This window comes from Rhinolophus sinicus, chromosome 1, assembly GCF_057876585.1.
Source record: "Rhinolophus sinicus isolate RSI-liver-muscle chromosome 1, RSI-T2T, whole genome shotgun sequence".
Taxonomy (NCBI): Eukaryota; Metazoa; Chordata; class Mammalia; order Chiroptera; family Rhinolophidae; genus Rhinolophus; species Rhinolophus sinicus.
In genome coordinates, this window is record NC_142501.1 from 93,019,895 (window position 1) to 93,035,773 (window position 15,879).

Consider the following 15,879-nt stretch of genomic DNA (forward strand, 5'->3'; position numbering starts at 1 on the left):
CTCCAAAAGGCTGTCGTCACACATTTAGTGAGTGGGTTAATTCCCTGAATGCCAGGAGTCAGCAGACGAGGCAAGACTGGGTGGGTTAACGGTGTTTCCTGACATACCCATCCTGGGCTGGTTGGAAGCTGCCGAGGGCAAGGCTGGAACTGGGTGTTCTCCTCACTTCACAGGGACGGCCACTGGCGTCTGCTTCTCCACTGCAGTGTCATTTGGCTTATTAGAGGAAATTGTCATGTCCAAACGGAAACGTGTTTATTCTCCTTCTGGAGCATTAGGAAACTGCAGCAACTGGGGAGGGTTCTGAACCCAGAGGGAGTTCAAACTGCAAGCTTGATTTTTCTTTTTTAACTCATCAGATCCAGATGCCCTTGTGGCACCAACTTCTCAAACTCTTGACACTCACAGCTGAAGTTCCCTACTTAAGCTTGCTCTTTCTTCTTTTTTCTCTTTTCCTGAGCATGGTGGAACTGACAGCTGAGTTATAAAGCCCTGAGCCTCCTCTGCATACTCCTCTGGAGGAACACAACCTCCTTTTAAGGAGAGAAAATAGAATTTCAAGTACATACACAGGTGATAGAAATGCAGACATTGAGGGCATCACAGACTTCCAAATACACAGCAGGGTAGGGCCCAGGGCAGGACGCAGCCTGCGGGCCTCGCCTCTTCCCCAGCTCCTGAGCACGTGGACCAGGCCCCCAGCACCCACAAGTCTGTCCTGTCTGAGGGAACAGGAGCCCTGTGAGGACCGGAGACAGCTCTGGTTTGGATAGAAAAGAGCTACTGTGAGTCTTGCCATCTGACAGTCTGACAACTAGAGAGACCCTTCCTTCCAGCTGGTTTCTGTGCAGCCCTTCCGGGGCAAGTGGGACACACTGACATGGAAAGGCTGCCTCAGAATCCCCCGCCCCCCTCGTGGGTCTCCCATTCTAAACAGGAGTGAGAGGAGTGGTCTCTGGAGCCACCAGCCACATGTGTGACAGTCATCAGGATTAGGATAAAGGGCTTCCATGCTAGTGGGGTTTTGGGGGTGCAAACAAGGCACAGATAGTGTCAGGGAGGCTCTGACCTGAAAATGACTAAAAACAACGGAAGAGAAGTGAACTGAGAAGTGGGGAGGGCCAACGCAACGTCCCAGCTACACGGGGAGACAACTCCTCCCTGAGGGAGGCAGTGACAGGAACAGTAACAGGAAGCCCGAAGGTCCATTCTCTCCTGGTGCAACGCCGACAGGGCTGGGTGAGCTGCACTAGCTCTGGGCGCAGGCAGTGGCTCCTGAGATCACCAACCCCAACTCTCTGGCCAGTGTGGGCAGGACAAGGGTCGAGGGGGTCAGTCCGTGTTCTTCTCTGGTCTGGAGGCAGAGGGTGACAGGGCCGCCTGTCCTGCCCCTGAGCCCTGGCCAAGCACGTGCCCAAGCCCAGGACCTTCCAGGTCCCACAGGCAGAGGTGAGCCCACAGGCAGAGGTGAGCCCTCAGCCAGCAAGCCCTCAGCAGCCTGGTGCCATAGTTCCACCTCAGCCTGCCATGGCCTCATTTCCATCCTTCCCCTGGCCCTGGCCCTCCCCCTCCAGGACTCCCCTGAGGCGATGAGCTGCCCTGAGCAAGACCCCTTGTTCCTCTCATTCCAACTGAGGGCCTTCCCTACCTCTCCCTGACCATGCCCCCACCCCTCCCAGGGTCTCATGTAGCCTGGAAAGGGGGTGCCTCCTTGAGGCCTCAGGGCCAAAGGGAAGAGAAGAGAACAGCTGCAGAGCCTGAGGGGAGGCAAGGGCTGCACACCAGCCGCTGGCCCCGCACTAACTAAGCAACACCCCGTCACCTCCTCCTGGTAGCCATGTGAGGCAGAGGCTATGACAAGTAGGAGGTGACACAATACAAGTGCTGGAGTCCTGAGAAGCCAGCACACGATCCTTCAGTGGGCAGCCCACCCTGCCCACCAGGACCTCCAGTGCAATCATCCGGACCGCTGGGATGGGGGCCACGACCCAACCAGCCAGTTCAGGATGCAGGACCCTCAACCATGCTGGGCCGGAGGGAAGCCAGGCTGCTTTCTAAGTGTGTGGCTGAGGCAGGGCACCTCCTTGGATGCTGGCCCCCAGCCTAGATTTCAGGGCATATGGAAGTTCCTCAAGGAATCTTCTGTTGCTCCACCCAGGAGGAGCTCAAGAACTAGGAAGAAGGGGAAGAGGAGAGAATAGGAAAAGCGACATGGGCTCCGGGGCTTGGGCACAGCTTGACCGCAGAGACCTCAAGCTGGGTTGTCTACCTGGAGAAGGCGGGCGGGCGGCTGGCCTCCGGTCTGTGCAGAGAATCTAGTGCAGCCAACCTTGCCCTGAGCTGGCTCCAGCCCAGCCAAGGGCTGTGTTGCTCTGAACAGGCCACACCCCACCCCCACCCCCGCCCGCGCTCCCGCCCCTGCCCACCCCTCCCTGTTGCGGTGTTAACTACCACCCCGTATTGCCGATGGCTTCCAGAACGCAGAGGAGAACTCCCGCATCTCCATCACCTTCTTCCGCCTCTTCCGGGTCATGCGCCTGGTCAAGCTGCTGAGCCGCGGGGAGGGCATCCGGACCCTGCTCTGGACCTTCATCAAATCCTTTCAGGTAGCCACCACCACCCCGAGCACAGCGGAGGGAGAAGAACCCCTCCTCTTCTGGGCGGTAGGGCTTCCACCTAGATGGGAGGTGACACAGTAAAGGAAGGAGTAGCATCTCGAGTCAAGGCGGGGATTACTCTGCTGCTCACTACCGGGTGACAGCAACCTCCCGTCTTGGAAAGCGCCTTGCTTTCCTCACATCTGAAATGAGTCGGTTGGACTGATCTGTGGTTTTCAAAAGCATGCTTCTGGAGCCCCAGATGTCCCCAAGTCAGGTAGGGAAGGCTTGGAGCTAAGAGGGAGGCTGAATGGTTCTGCTTTCTACTCTCATTTATGTATTTTTCTGCAAGAATTGATTGCACAAAGGGTTTTTGTGGTGAAACAAATTTTAAAACCATGACCCTCGTAGCCCCTCTCAGTTCTGGCATTCTTAGAATCTGGCTGTCACCTTCCTCCCAGTAAGCACTGCAGCAGTGTTTGCTGTCCCTACCTACTTACAGACTTAGCCAACTCTCCAGGACCCTGGTGTCGTTCCACTCGAGAGACGGTCCCCTTGAATGGGCACAGGGTTGCCCAACTACAGGATTAATTCTCTTTCCTCAGCCATCATTTTCCATCTGTAAAAGCAGAATAGTGATCGCCTCTGGCCATCTCTGAGGAGTGTTATGTAAGTTTGAAGTCAAAGAGAAGCAAAGCTCTGTCAGGTCACTTGAATTCCTTGAAGATGGGTTGGGCAGGGACCCTACATGCGCTTCCAGGCTTCCCTGGCCTGACGCTTAGGGCAGCACTGCCCATGGAAGCACTGCTATCAGGCGTCCCAAGACAAGGAGACTCACCAGCACTGAAGAATTCCTTCTGTGTCCCCTGCCCTGGCAGGTCTGGGCCCAGGACTGGCACAGAGTGGGTCCCTGATCCAACTGTGCGGTAACTAAATTTACAGCCAGAGGTAGGGGGCGCTGTCGTCAGGTGTCTGCTTGCTTTGGTTCGCCACCGAAAGGCGTACACACTTGCCGACAGCCTCCTGCCCTGGGACCTCATCAGAGGCCATGACTGGACCAGCACATGAGGACTCCAGCCTGACTGCACTCAGAGCCCGTCCTCCTCCCACCAGGTCCAGGCTGACTCCCCACTTCATGATGAGCCAAGGCCCCCTCCCTGCCACGCCGCCTCACCCCACCCTGAGCCATGCTCAGTTCCCGGGAACCTGAGGATTCTGGCGGGAGCTGGACTGGGCTGACCTTGCCGGTGGGTGCACCCCTGGAGTCCGGCAGCTGTGGATGACCATATAGGCCCAAACATACTCACCCACCCCCCAACATTCCTGGGCAGGAAGAGGCAAGAGACCCGGTGACTGTGAGGAGCGGCTCTTGAATGTGGAGCAGGAGCTCCAACGCGACAAGCATCCGTGTGATCTCGCAGTGCCATCTAGTGGTGCGCAGGCGCCTGGCAAGGCATTTCCTGCGTGCCCACGTGCAGGTCTCCCGACTCCATCATTGGCGCTGAGCCCCAGACGCCTCACCCCAAGAGAGCGGCAGGGGCTCTGGAAAATTAAGTTGTCTGAGCTGCTGGGCAGATAATACCTTGAGTGAATAACCTGTGCAAGGCAATGCACGAGGCATTTTATAAGCCTTAAATCATTTCAACCCCTAAGAGATCATTGTTACTCCTCATTTTTCAGATCAGGAAACTGAGGCTCAGAGAGGTTAAGAAATATGCCCAAGCTCCCACAGCTAGAAAGTGGCAGAAATAAGATTTGAGCCCATGATCTTTCTTTAAGTTTTCCTCAGTAAACGTTTTTATTACAACTAGTGGAGCAAAGGAAGGGTGTGACCTGCCTCTACCTCTGCCTCCCCAGGAAGCTTTGGTGTGTGTCCTCCATGACTTTCTCCTTGCTGTATGAAGATATATGTCTAGTCGAAGGATGTTTTGCTCATTTTTTATTGTTTTTACTAAGATCACACTTCTTACTCTGCAACCTGCTTTTCTCAGTACACCACACTGCTTCTCAGGTGGTTAAAAGCAGGTCACGGGGGGACAGTCATCACTCAGCCTTCTCCCAGCTGCCCAGAAATTCTGTGGGGCCCTTGGGAGTGCCCCCGAAGCCAGGCAGCAGCTGGTGGCTGCAGGCGCAATGCCCTGGGAAGGGGTCCAGCCAGCTGTCCCCACTGGCCTCACGCAATTTCCTGTGTCTCCTCACAGGCCCTGCCATACGTGGCCCTTCTGATAGTGATGCTGTTTTTCATCTACGCCGTGATCGGGATGCAGGTAGGACGGCTCCCCAGGCTCCACTCCTCTACCTTCCACTCCTCTCTCAGTTCCCTCCCTCTTGCTCCTGACTGTCCCTCTCCCTCTGCCACCTCTGAAGTCAAAAAGTTCACAGGAATTGGAACTTGCCCCCAAACAGTATCCTGTAGGTAGCAGGGCAAATGGCCAAGAACAGAATACACAGCTCAGAGAGCTTCTGTCCCCATGGCCCCAGGCCTGGGTTCGCTCTCAGAAAAACACTCCCAGATAATGCAGTGGACCTCAGAAGAGATTGGTCCTTCTCAGGAAGCAGCAGGGTGGTCAGCTGGCATCCCTTCCTTTGTCCAGATCTGATGGGCCTGAGAACTACCCCCAATGCAGTGTCATTCGGGAGAGAGAGAGACAAGCTCCCCCCATCAAACATGAGGCTGTGTCCAGGGGCTCCCCTCATGGTGCCCACTGCACCTTCTCCTAGAACTCTGCACCCCAAACCAGAGTTTTTCAGTCTCTCCTCGGATCCTGCAGAACAGCCCAGCCCAGCACTGCACACGAGGCAGAAGCTTTTCCTCAGCAGCTGCTTAAGTGAAATTTCCCTATTTGCTTGGTACAGAAAGACCCCAAGGTTCATAGTCCAAAACCTTTTGAGATGAAAAGACCTACTTTGCCAGTGATCAAGGGTGGCAGTTTCTAAGATAAGCACAGCTTTAAAAGTCTGAGTTGGGGGGAAGAGGCCTCTGATTTCAAGGATACATTAAACTTGCCCCAGCCCCAGACTGCTTCTTCCATATCACTCCAGAATCCAAGACTAAATTTGGAAAATTGCTTGGGCATATGGAGCTGAAATGGCAAAGAAAAGAAGGCCAAAAGAGTAAGTTCTGAGGCTCTAATGGTGACCGTAGTTACCAATAATTCAGTATTGTATACTCAGAAGTTGCTGAGAGTAGATCTTAAACATTTTTACACCAAAACAAAGTTAACTGTGAGGTTATGGATGTGTTAATTATCTTGATCTTGGTAATGATCCTACCATGTATATGTACATCACATCATCACCACATTGTACACTTTAAATATATACAATTATATTTGTTAATTAATCCTCAATAAAGTTTTTTAAAGAGAAAATATTCTTAAGAATGTGCAGCCGAGAGAGAGAGAGAGAGAGAGAGAGAGAGAGAGAGAGAAAGGCCACTGAGCCCTGTGTCCCCACACAGATGTAGGGCCCTGGTCCCAACACCCGGCTGCTCTCAGCCTCAGCTCCCGCTGGGCCACAGGGACCTCTCTGGAGGCCCCATGGGCAGTTTCTTCTTACACTTGTCCAGTGTGAGGAACTAGGATCGGGGTTGTACAGGGCAACAGGTGCCTGCCCCCGTGAGGCCCTGCCAGGTTGCATCAGGGACTCTGCTCAGCTTATAGGCCAGCCTGTCCCAGGGTCAGCTGTGACCCCTGAAGAAACTATTGAATGATGAGTGAGAACTAGGACCCTCTCTGTCCACTGTTTATCGAGTCCCTTTCCTCTCCCCCTCTAGGTGTTTGGAAAAATAGCCCTGAATGACACCACAGACATCAACCGGAACAACAACTTTCAGACTTTTCCCCAAGCTGTGCTGCTCCTCTTCAGGTGGGTCTCTGCAGACAGGTGCACATAGACACACCTGCATGATGCAGCCCTAGGATCTGGATGTAGAATAAGAGGGAAGTGGGCTAGGAGACAACTGATGTTGGATCTCCCTTCCTGATGGGGAAGCTGATCATTTTGTTGTTATTTATAAAACTTCCCATCAAGCAGCCCACTGGATACTGGCACAGCTGCTGGTGACCACTTGAAACCACTAGGGGATCAAAAGTCAAACACTGAAAGCACCTTGGTTTGGCAGCTGAACAGGTTCAAAGCCAAACCTGCAACACACTTGCTCTGTGACCTCGAGTAAAACATCTAACTTCTCTGAGCCTGCTTCCTCATAACTCGTACAGGTGCCAATGTCCATCCATTTGCTGTGTTGGGTTACGTCCATGTGTTCTTGGCTCCTCCCCAGTTAAGCCAGCCAGGTGCCGTCACTTCCTGGAAGGCCATGCTGGGGTATAGCCCAGAGGGCAGGCTTTCTCCTGCCTGCCCACGAGTGAGTGAATGCGTCCATGCTGCAGCCTGCTTCTCCTTCCTCATCTGGCTCCTACTTGGTCCCCTGGTTTGCCCCCTTGGTTCTTCTCACTTTCCTGAGACCCCCATCTAGTCCAGGGATGGGAGATGAGAACTATTTGCCCACCCTGGCCCGGATGATTTCTAAAGGCATTCTAGCTCACAGATGCCACATGCGTGGCATTGGGAAGGCAGCAAGCCCTTTACCATCCCCTGGGGCCCCTTTCCAGAAGTTTTAGGGACACTCTCTATCAGACAGCCCCACCTTCACCATGTGCTATAGAATCCTTTCCCTATACCCAAGCCCAAGTAAAGTATCATTATTGCTGAAATGTTAATACAAATCAAAATGACAAGCCCCTTAAATGTCAGTCTGACTTCACCACCTCCCTCAGATTGTAGGCTATGAGAATGCAAGGGCCATTGTCAACTGCAATTTAACAACACTTAAGCCTGTACCACATTTAAATACAGGAATTAGACACAAATGGCAGACCAAGCACATGGGTCTACCTCCTCTCCTTTCTTAAAGTCCTTGAGAAGATTTTTTTTTTTTTTAAATAAACCCATAACAGTACTAGGAAGAAAAAAAATTCAAGAGTGTCATTTGTGAACCAGAAATGTTGAGGGATTCCTAAATGGAAGAAGGCAAATGGGTTTAAATTGACAAAGAAAAACAGAAATTGAATATGTACATTCTAAACCATTAGGAGAAAAAAAAGCACAGAGAAAACTATAGCAATTTGGCAAAAGAAAGGAAAGGCAAAAGAAGAAAAGGGGGAGAGGAGAGGGAAAAAAGGGAGGGGAGGGGATCGGAGGGGAAAGAAGGGGAGGGGAGGTGAGGGGAAGAGAGGAGAGGAGAGGAGAGGAGAGGAGAGGAGAGGAGAGGAGAGGAGAGGAGAGGAGAGGAGAGGAGAGGAGAGGAGAAGAGAGGAGAAGAGAGGAGAGGAGAGGAGAGGAGAGGAAGAAAGAAAATTAGAACATAAAATAAGATGACAAGGATAAGAACAAAGATATTAATCATCACTGAAAATTAAATTTCTCTATGAAAATGTAGATGTTCTAATGTTGGCTTTAAGAAATCTAGCTCTAGCCTCTTTATAATAAAGTAAAATAAAATGACTTAAAGAGAATAAAAATAAAGGAATGTAAAAGAATACCAGACAGTGCTTACCAAAAAGTAGGTGTAGTAATAGCAATATCAGAAGAAATAAAATTCCAGGCTAAAAGCATTAAACAAGACAATGAGGGATATTCAATATTGATAAAAGGTATAATCCATCAAGAATACATAGCAATCATAAAAATACATGAGTGTAACAATGTAGTTTGGAAATATATCAATCAGACACTGATATAAGGAGAAAATGAACACAAACATACAGTGGGAAACTTGGATACAGCTTGTAGAAAATGACATCAAATAGAACAGAATAGAAGAAAGGATAAAGTACAGCTAAATAATACAATTAACACACTTAATCTAATAAATTTATACTCAATAAGTAGCAAAACCCACTGCCTTTTTGAGCACCCAGAAACATTCACAAAAATTAGTCAAGACGTAAGTCACAAAGAAAGATTCAGTACAGCAAACTTCAATACAGCAAAAATTAGATATTAACCATAAAATTAGTAGTCCCTCCAAAATCTATTCACTTAAATGTTTTGAGTCACTGTTCTAAATGACTCAGAGCTGAACCTACAAACTACTTAGAAATGGGAGAGTACAATATTTTAAATTTATGAGCTGCACTGATCAATAATACCAAGGAAAATTCAGAGCCAAAATGAATTTACTTATTTTTTAATTTACAGTAAGTAAACTGATAGGCAGGAAAGTAGCAAAATAACTCCAAAGTATGAAGAAATGCATTTATTAACATAAAAGCAGAAATTAATAAAATATTTTTAAATATATTTATCAATAAACCTGAAAACTGATTCTTTGAAAAGACAATTTCCCTCAGAAATGTTTCCTCAGGCAGACCCACAAAGACTCTTAGTCACCTAAGAACACCCAAGCGAGGGCCAGCGAGAGCTCACCAGACACCGCCAGAACCAGGACGCTTTCCAAGGCACGGGGTCCTCTTTCTCGGGGTGAACCCACTGCAGGGCTCCCTGCCCTTCTTCCCCGGACTCCCACTGGCTTCTCCAGGATCAGCTGCGTTACCACCGCACTGGACCACTTCCGGCGCCCACCTCCACCACCCTGCAATCAGGGATCTGAACAACTATTGTCACCCCATTGGCTGTTCGGGTTGGGGAAGCAAGTGTCCTTTCTATTTCAGAGCTAAAGAGAGTTTGGTCTCTCATTTAACCAGCAAAGATTTTGTTCGGACTCTCAGTAAGCAATCCAAATAAAAAGCCCAAATTAAGAGCAGCAACGCATTTCATTCCTTTCCTGGGTTATCTCAACCCTTATCCACATTGAGGATTTTCTAGGAACAGTTCAAATAAAGTCATGGCCTGCTACTTAAAGCAAGGAGGCCCAGAATTCCAAGAAAAGACTCCCCCAAGTTCACCCTCTGCGATGTGGGGAGCTAGTGGGACACCGTGGGCTCTGGCTTGTACCTAGCACCCAATTTGAGTCTGCAGGGGGGTCCTGGGAGGGCTCCTTCCAAGTCATGCTCCACTACACCAAGAAAGTTGATGTAAGAAACGTCCAAACCTGTAGAAAAATTTTGTAAGAGTTTATTTGAGCCAAACTGACGACATATGCCAGGGAGCAAGATGGCAAATGCTTCCTCAAATCCAATTTTTAAAAGAAGATACAACACCTGGAATAAGAAAAGCAACATAATTACAGATGTAGAACTGATTTTTAGAATAAGAAAGTATTACAAAGAAATTTATGCCAACATATTTGAAAATCTAGATGAAGTGGATGCTTTTAGATAGGAAAGTACAAATCACAAAATTTGTCTTAAGAAGAATATTTTTTTAATTAACCACAATAGAAAGGTAGTCAAAGTTTTAGCCCCAGAAAGGCCAAATATTCAATATTTTTATGTTTAATGTCTACCAAAATATCAAGGAATACATCATTCCTATGTTACATAAACTTTCCAGGAATAGAAATGGGTAGAGAACCTCCCCAGTCTTTCCAATAAGAAAAAAGGCAAGAAGTAAAATATGAAAATTTGTAGATATTGAAAAAGTGTGTTAAATTAATTGTCATTGTTTGCAAACAACAGGCTAATCCAAGTAGAACATCCAAGCAAATAAACTCAAAAGCTTTTATAACAAATTAGTAGGCTTAGGAAAGTGGAAGATTAACAAAAGAACACAATCACTTTCCTGCACTGATAATTGATAATGTGTTAGGCTAGTCAGCCTGCTGTAACAAAATACCATAGACTGGGTGCCCTCGGCAACATTTCTTTCTCACAATTCTGGAGACTGGAGTTCAAGATCAAGGTCCTGGCTGATTAGGTTCCTAGTTAGAGCCCTTTTCCTGACCTGCAGACAGCCACCTTATCACTATGTCCTCACATGGTGGAGAGAGAGATGAAGAGAGAGTGAGAGCGAGAGCGAGAGCGAGAGCGAGAGAGAGAGAAAGAGAGAGAGAGAGAGAGCTCTAGTCTCTCTTCCTCTTCTTATAAAGACACTAATCTCATCGTGGGAGCCCCAGCCTTATGAACTGACCTAACCCTAATTACCTCCTAAGGCCCCACCTGCAAATATTATCACATTGAACTTTAGGGCTTCAACATGTGAATTCAGGGGTGGGGGGAGGGAGACACAAACTATATTTACAAACTAGTAAATATAATAGACAAGATCACATGCTATCACTTTTTTTAGTCAACATTATACTGCAAGTTTTATCCAATGCAATAAGATTTTTAAAAATAATAAAATAAAGGATAAAAATTGGAGAAGGAAAAAAAATTAAAAGCCAAAAGCATTGATTGCCAAACTCAACAACAAAAAACAAAGAACTTAATTTTAAAATAGATTTGAATAGACATTTCTCCAAAGAAGATATATGAATGGCCAATGAGCACATGAAAAGATGCTCAATATCACTAATCGTAAAGGAAATGCAAATCAAAATTACAATGAGATGACACTCATCGTGGATGGCTACTATCAACAAAAAAACCCACAACAACAGAAAACAACAAGTGTTGGCGAGAAATGGGGAGAAATTGGAAAACATGTACGCTGTTAGTGGGAATATAAAATGCTACAGCCACTGTGGAGAACAGTATGGCGGTTCCTCAAAACATTAAAAATGCAATGACCATATCATCCAGCAATTCCACTTCTGGGGATATACCCAAACGAATTGAAAGCAGGGTCTCAAAAACATCCTGTACACCCATGTTCGTAGCAGTATTATTCACAATAACTAAAATGTGAAAGCAACCCAAGTGTCCATCAACCAATAAATGGATAAGCAAAATGTGGTATTTACATACAATGATTCCATTGTATGTATTCACCCTTTAAAAAGGAAGGAAATTCTGCAGTATGTTACTGCATGGATGAATCTTGAGGTCATTATGCTAAGTGAAAATAGCCAGTCACAAAAATACAAGTACTGAGGTACTTAGTCAAAATTATAAAGACAGAAAGTATAATGATGGTTGTCAGGGTCTGGGGGAGTTATTGTTTAATAGGCATAGTGTTTCAGTTTTACAAGAGGAAAAGGATTATGGGGATGGGTGGTGGTGATGGCTAAACAAGAATGTGAATATACTTAATACCACTAACCTGTATACTTAAAAATGACTAAGAAGGTAAATTTGGTTACGTGTACTTTACTACAATAAAAAAATAAAACATCTTTTAAAAGATTGATTGCCTATGGAGACTATACAAGTGAAACTACAGAACTAATAAAGTTCAGCAAATCTTCTGTATATAGTCAATTATATTCCCTTTACTTCACCAGCAAACAGAAAATATAACTTTTTAAATTACCATTTATAACAGAACACTTTACTTATTTTAAATGATATACCTAGAAATAACCTAACAAAAGATGTACATGGGACAGTTATAAAATTTTTATTAAAAGACATGAAATAAAGCCTGAAAAAATAGAGAGATGGGCCATGTTCATACCATAGAGATGTCAAATTCCCCAAGTTAATCTATATTTTAATGCAACTTTTGTAAAATGCTCAAGAGGATTATTCCTGGAACTTGACAAGTTGATTCTACCATGTCTATGGAATAGAAAAGGAAAATGAATAGCCAATACAGTTTTGAAGAACAAGCTGGAAGGAGTCACTCTCCATGACAGAGCAAGACATAACTATAACGTTGCAGTGATTAAAACAATGGGGCACACTGGTCGCAGGGCAGATGAACAAACCTATGGAATAGAATGGAAAGGCTAGCATGAGACCCACACATTTAGGGAAATACAATTTATGTCAGAAGAAATATTTCAAATAAGTAGGTAAATATGGACTATTCAATAAGTTGTATTAAGAAAATTGGTTATCTATGCAGAAAAAAAAGAAAGCATATTTCTACCTCAGATTGAGCATAAAAATAAATTCCAGATTAATAGTCTGTTAAAAAACAAAATTTTAGAACTTTTAGAACATGTAAGAGTATTTTTATGACCTAGATAGAATAGAGAAGAATATTTTAGACAAAATGAAAAAAAAAAACATAGTGGAAAAATGTATAAAATTATTATAAATTTAAAATAAAAAAACATAGAGGAGAAAATTATAAATCTGACCGCATTGAAATTTAAAACTTAAATTCATTAAAACACATAATAAATAAAGCTGAAGACAAACCACAGACTGGAAGAGGGTACTTACGATGCCAGTAACTGAAAAAGGATAGAAAGATACAGGAAGAATCCTACAAAAGAACAAGACAAATAAGCCATGACAAACAGGCAAAAATATGAACATGCAATTCAACAGAAGACGAAATAAAATTCTTGACCCATTAATCATTTTGAAACCAATTAAAACAGCAATGAAATATCATTTCACACCCATCAGATGAGCAACACTTTTAAAAATTCACTAATACAAGAACTGACAACTCTAAACTCATAGAAATAGAAAGTATGAAAGTGGTTGCCAGGGGCTGGGGGGTGGGGGAATAGGGAGAGGTTGGTACAAGGGTACAAACTTTCAGCGATAAGACGAATAAGGCCTGAGGATCTAATGTACAACATGGTGGCAACAGCGATAACACTGAATTGTATAATTGAAATTTGCTGAGAGTAGAACTTAAATGTTCTCACACACACAAAAACAGATCAATATGTGAGGTGATGGATGTGTTAATTGACTAGATTGGGGGGATCCTTTCACTATGTATACGTATACCAAAGCACCACAATGTACACTTTAAATATCTTATAATTCTATACCAATTATACTTCAATAAAGCTAAAGAGAAAGAGCTGACAAGGCTGTACATCAGTGGCGTTTCCCCTGCCCTGCTGACAGGAGTATACACGGGACAAACACCTGGAGAACAAGCAATACTAGTCAAGATGGAGACACAGCTACCGTCAGCTGGCAGTTCCACTGCTCAGCAGCTGTCCTAGACCTGGGCCTGTGTGTTTGGTGCAGTATTATTTCTATCAGCAAAAAACAAAAGAAAAGAAAAGCCTTCGCAGGAAGGTGGATCTTTTAAATGGTGTATTCATAGCCCATACGCCTGTACAGCAATTAAGATGAATGAAGTAGATAGAACTAAAATATATCCAAAAGGTTAAATCTCAAACACTTAACATGGATCACAAAAAGAGTGACTTTGCAGAAAAGATACTATTTGTTACCATTTATATAACATTTTAAAACATTCAAAACAATGTTACATATTTTCATATTTAGTGAACATTTGGGAGCATTCAGGGAATGAGCAACAGCAAATTCAAGTTAGCTGTTCCCCCAGGGAAGGAGGCAGGGAACGGAGCCAGAGTGTGGCTGTGGCCCATGGGTGTTGGGCTCTCTCGCTTCTCTGCCGCAGGTGTGCTACCGGGGAGGCGTGGCAGGACATCATGCTGGCCTGCATGCCTGGGAAGAAGTGCGCCCCCGAGTCGGAGCCCAGCAACAGCACGGAAGGGGAGACGCCCTGCGGCAGCAGCTTCGCCGTCTTCTACTTCATCAGTTTCTACATGCTCTGCGCCTTCCTGGTGAGCTGAGGGCACTCAACAGCCGCAGGAAAGGCGTGTGCAAGACAGGGCAGCCTGAGCCCGCCCTCTCTGCAGCTCGTGGTCAGGGCCACCCCAGTGGAAGATGGCATTACTAGGAATGTCCAGCCACACTGAGATAAAGGCAGAAAGCCTGAGTCAGAGTGAGCACAACCAGCATCGCTCTTTCCACTCTTGGCTCTTGTCCTGGTGGCATTGTCTCAGGGGTCAGAGGAGATGTCTGGGGAGGCCTAGAAGCAACTTGGCACTTGGATGGGGAATGAGGAAAAGGTGGGTGGAGTTACCCTCTGTCCTCGGCTGCCCTACCCAGCAGCCTGGTATGAGGGAGGCTGTCTAGCCCACATGTGGGTTCATCCACACAACTCTGAGGGGAGCTGCGTCACGTTCCTACCCAAGAGGCCCACGTGTCACTGGCTGGCGTTTTCAATGGTGACATATGACTGGCCTTTGGAAATGCTGGCTTCTGCCATGCATGGTGCCACCAGCAAAGTGGATTCAAGTGGCAAGTGTGTAGGAAGGTCCTCTTAGGTGACTCATCAGAATCTCTGTTCCCTGCAGATCATCAACCTCTTTGTAGCTGTCATCATGGACAACTTTGACTACCTGACAAGGGACTGGTCAATCCTTGGTCCCCACCATCTGGATGAATTTAAAAGAATCTGGGCAGAATATGACCCTGAGGCCAAGTAAGTTCCCAGGGGGAAATCCTGATTCCCAAAGCTGAGAGGACTGAGCGACCACACCTATAGAAGAGGGTCAACACAGGTTAGCACTGGGTGGATCGACTGGAAACACTGAATTGCACCCGACCCCAGGGTCAAGGGTCAAGGTCTAGCATTAAGGAAGCCAGGTTCCTTTGGCTAAGTCAAGAACATATCTGCTAGGGTTTCCAGGCAGGAATTCCTGCCCATTCTCAGGAATTATTTTTGCTTTCCTGTTCCCGAATCCTGAGAAAAGTTGGTCGGGAAATCGGGAAAACCAGCTCCTTGAACCCAGGTGGTTGGTAGTATCAGCCGTTACATTGTGGAAACGATTCATCATGGAGACCAGAAAACAGTTTATATCTCAGTATTCGGGAATGAGGAAAGTGAAAAAAATTCCTGAAAACAGGCGGGAATTCCCGCCTGGAAACCCTAATATGTGATATTTTCAGTTGAATGGAAATATTGGAGATCCTAGTGTCAGGAATAACGGGTAGGTGCCCAAGTTAGGATATTTAGGGCCAGGTAGATCTCAACTTCATTTCCTGCCTCAGGTCCAAGGATACCCTTGGCAATCATCACATTTGGCTGACACTCAACGAATACCTTGTGGTCAGATGATTATTTGACTGAAGCAACAAGTACATGTTGAGACTTTCATTGCACTACTAAAATCCTTTCCCCCTTGAATATGGCAGGCACCACTGGAAAATTCCTCATTAAAATCTAAACCTATATATGTTGGTTTTGGAGTTTTATCATGCAATTCTGCACCTCTGCACTGAGTTTGATTGATAGGGCTACAGCTATAGAGAGTTCCTCCTATAGATGGACCCCCACCTCTCAGGTACATGACTCCTGGGCTGCTGGCAGAGACCACGGCCCCTGACTGACCTTTCCCTCCTCTCCTCCCTCTTCTAGGGGCCGCATCAAACACCTAGATGTGGTGACCCTGCTCCGGCGGATTCAGCCCCCACTGGGTTTCGGGAAACTGTGCCCTCACCGTGTGGCTTGCAAAGTAAGAGATGACCTGGGTTCATGGGAGAAAGAG

General features: G+C 46.3%; 1 protein-coding gene and 1 long non-coding RNA gene across 46 annotated transcripts in view; one reads left to right on the forward strand and one right to left on the reverse strand.

The window, feature by feature from the left end:
• Nucleotides 1–15,879, forward strand: part of CACNA1C (calcium voltage-gated channel subunit alpha1 C) — a 721,586-nt gene that overhangs the window by 681,501 nt on the left and 24,206 nt on the right. For all 45 annotated transcript variants that reach the window (XM_088801728.1, XM_088801716.1, XM_088801731.1 and 42 more), the window contains 6 exons: nt 2,478–2,606; nt 4,799–4,864; nt 6,373–6,464; nt 13,944–14,109; nt 14,686–14,813; nt 15,750–15,846. In XM_088801728.1, the coding sequence (XP_088657854.1) occupies nt 2,478–2,606; nt 4,799–4,864; nt 6,373–6,464; nt 13,944–14,109; nt 14,686–14,813; nt 15,750–15,846 (678 nt within the window). The remainder of the gene's footprint in view (nt 1–2,477; nt 2,607–4,798; nt 4,865–6,372; nt 6,465–13,943; nt 14,110–14,685; nt 14,814–15,749; nt 15,847–15,879) is intronic.
• LOC148759129 (uncharacterized) lies at nt 2,554–4,789 on the reverse strand. The gene is made up of 3 exons (XR_016022816.1): nt 3,905–4,789; nt 3,098–3,216; nt 2,554–2,676 (listed from the first exon to the last, which is right to left on the reverse strand). It is a non-coding gene; the product is annotated as an uncharacterized LOC148759129 (long non-coding RNA).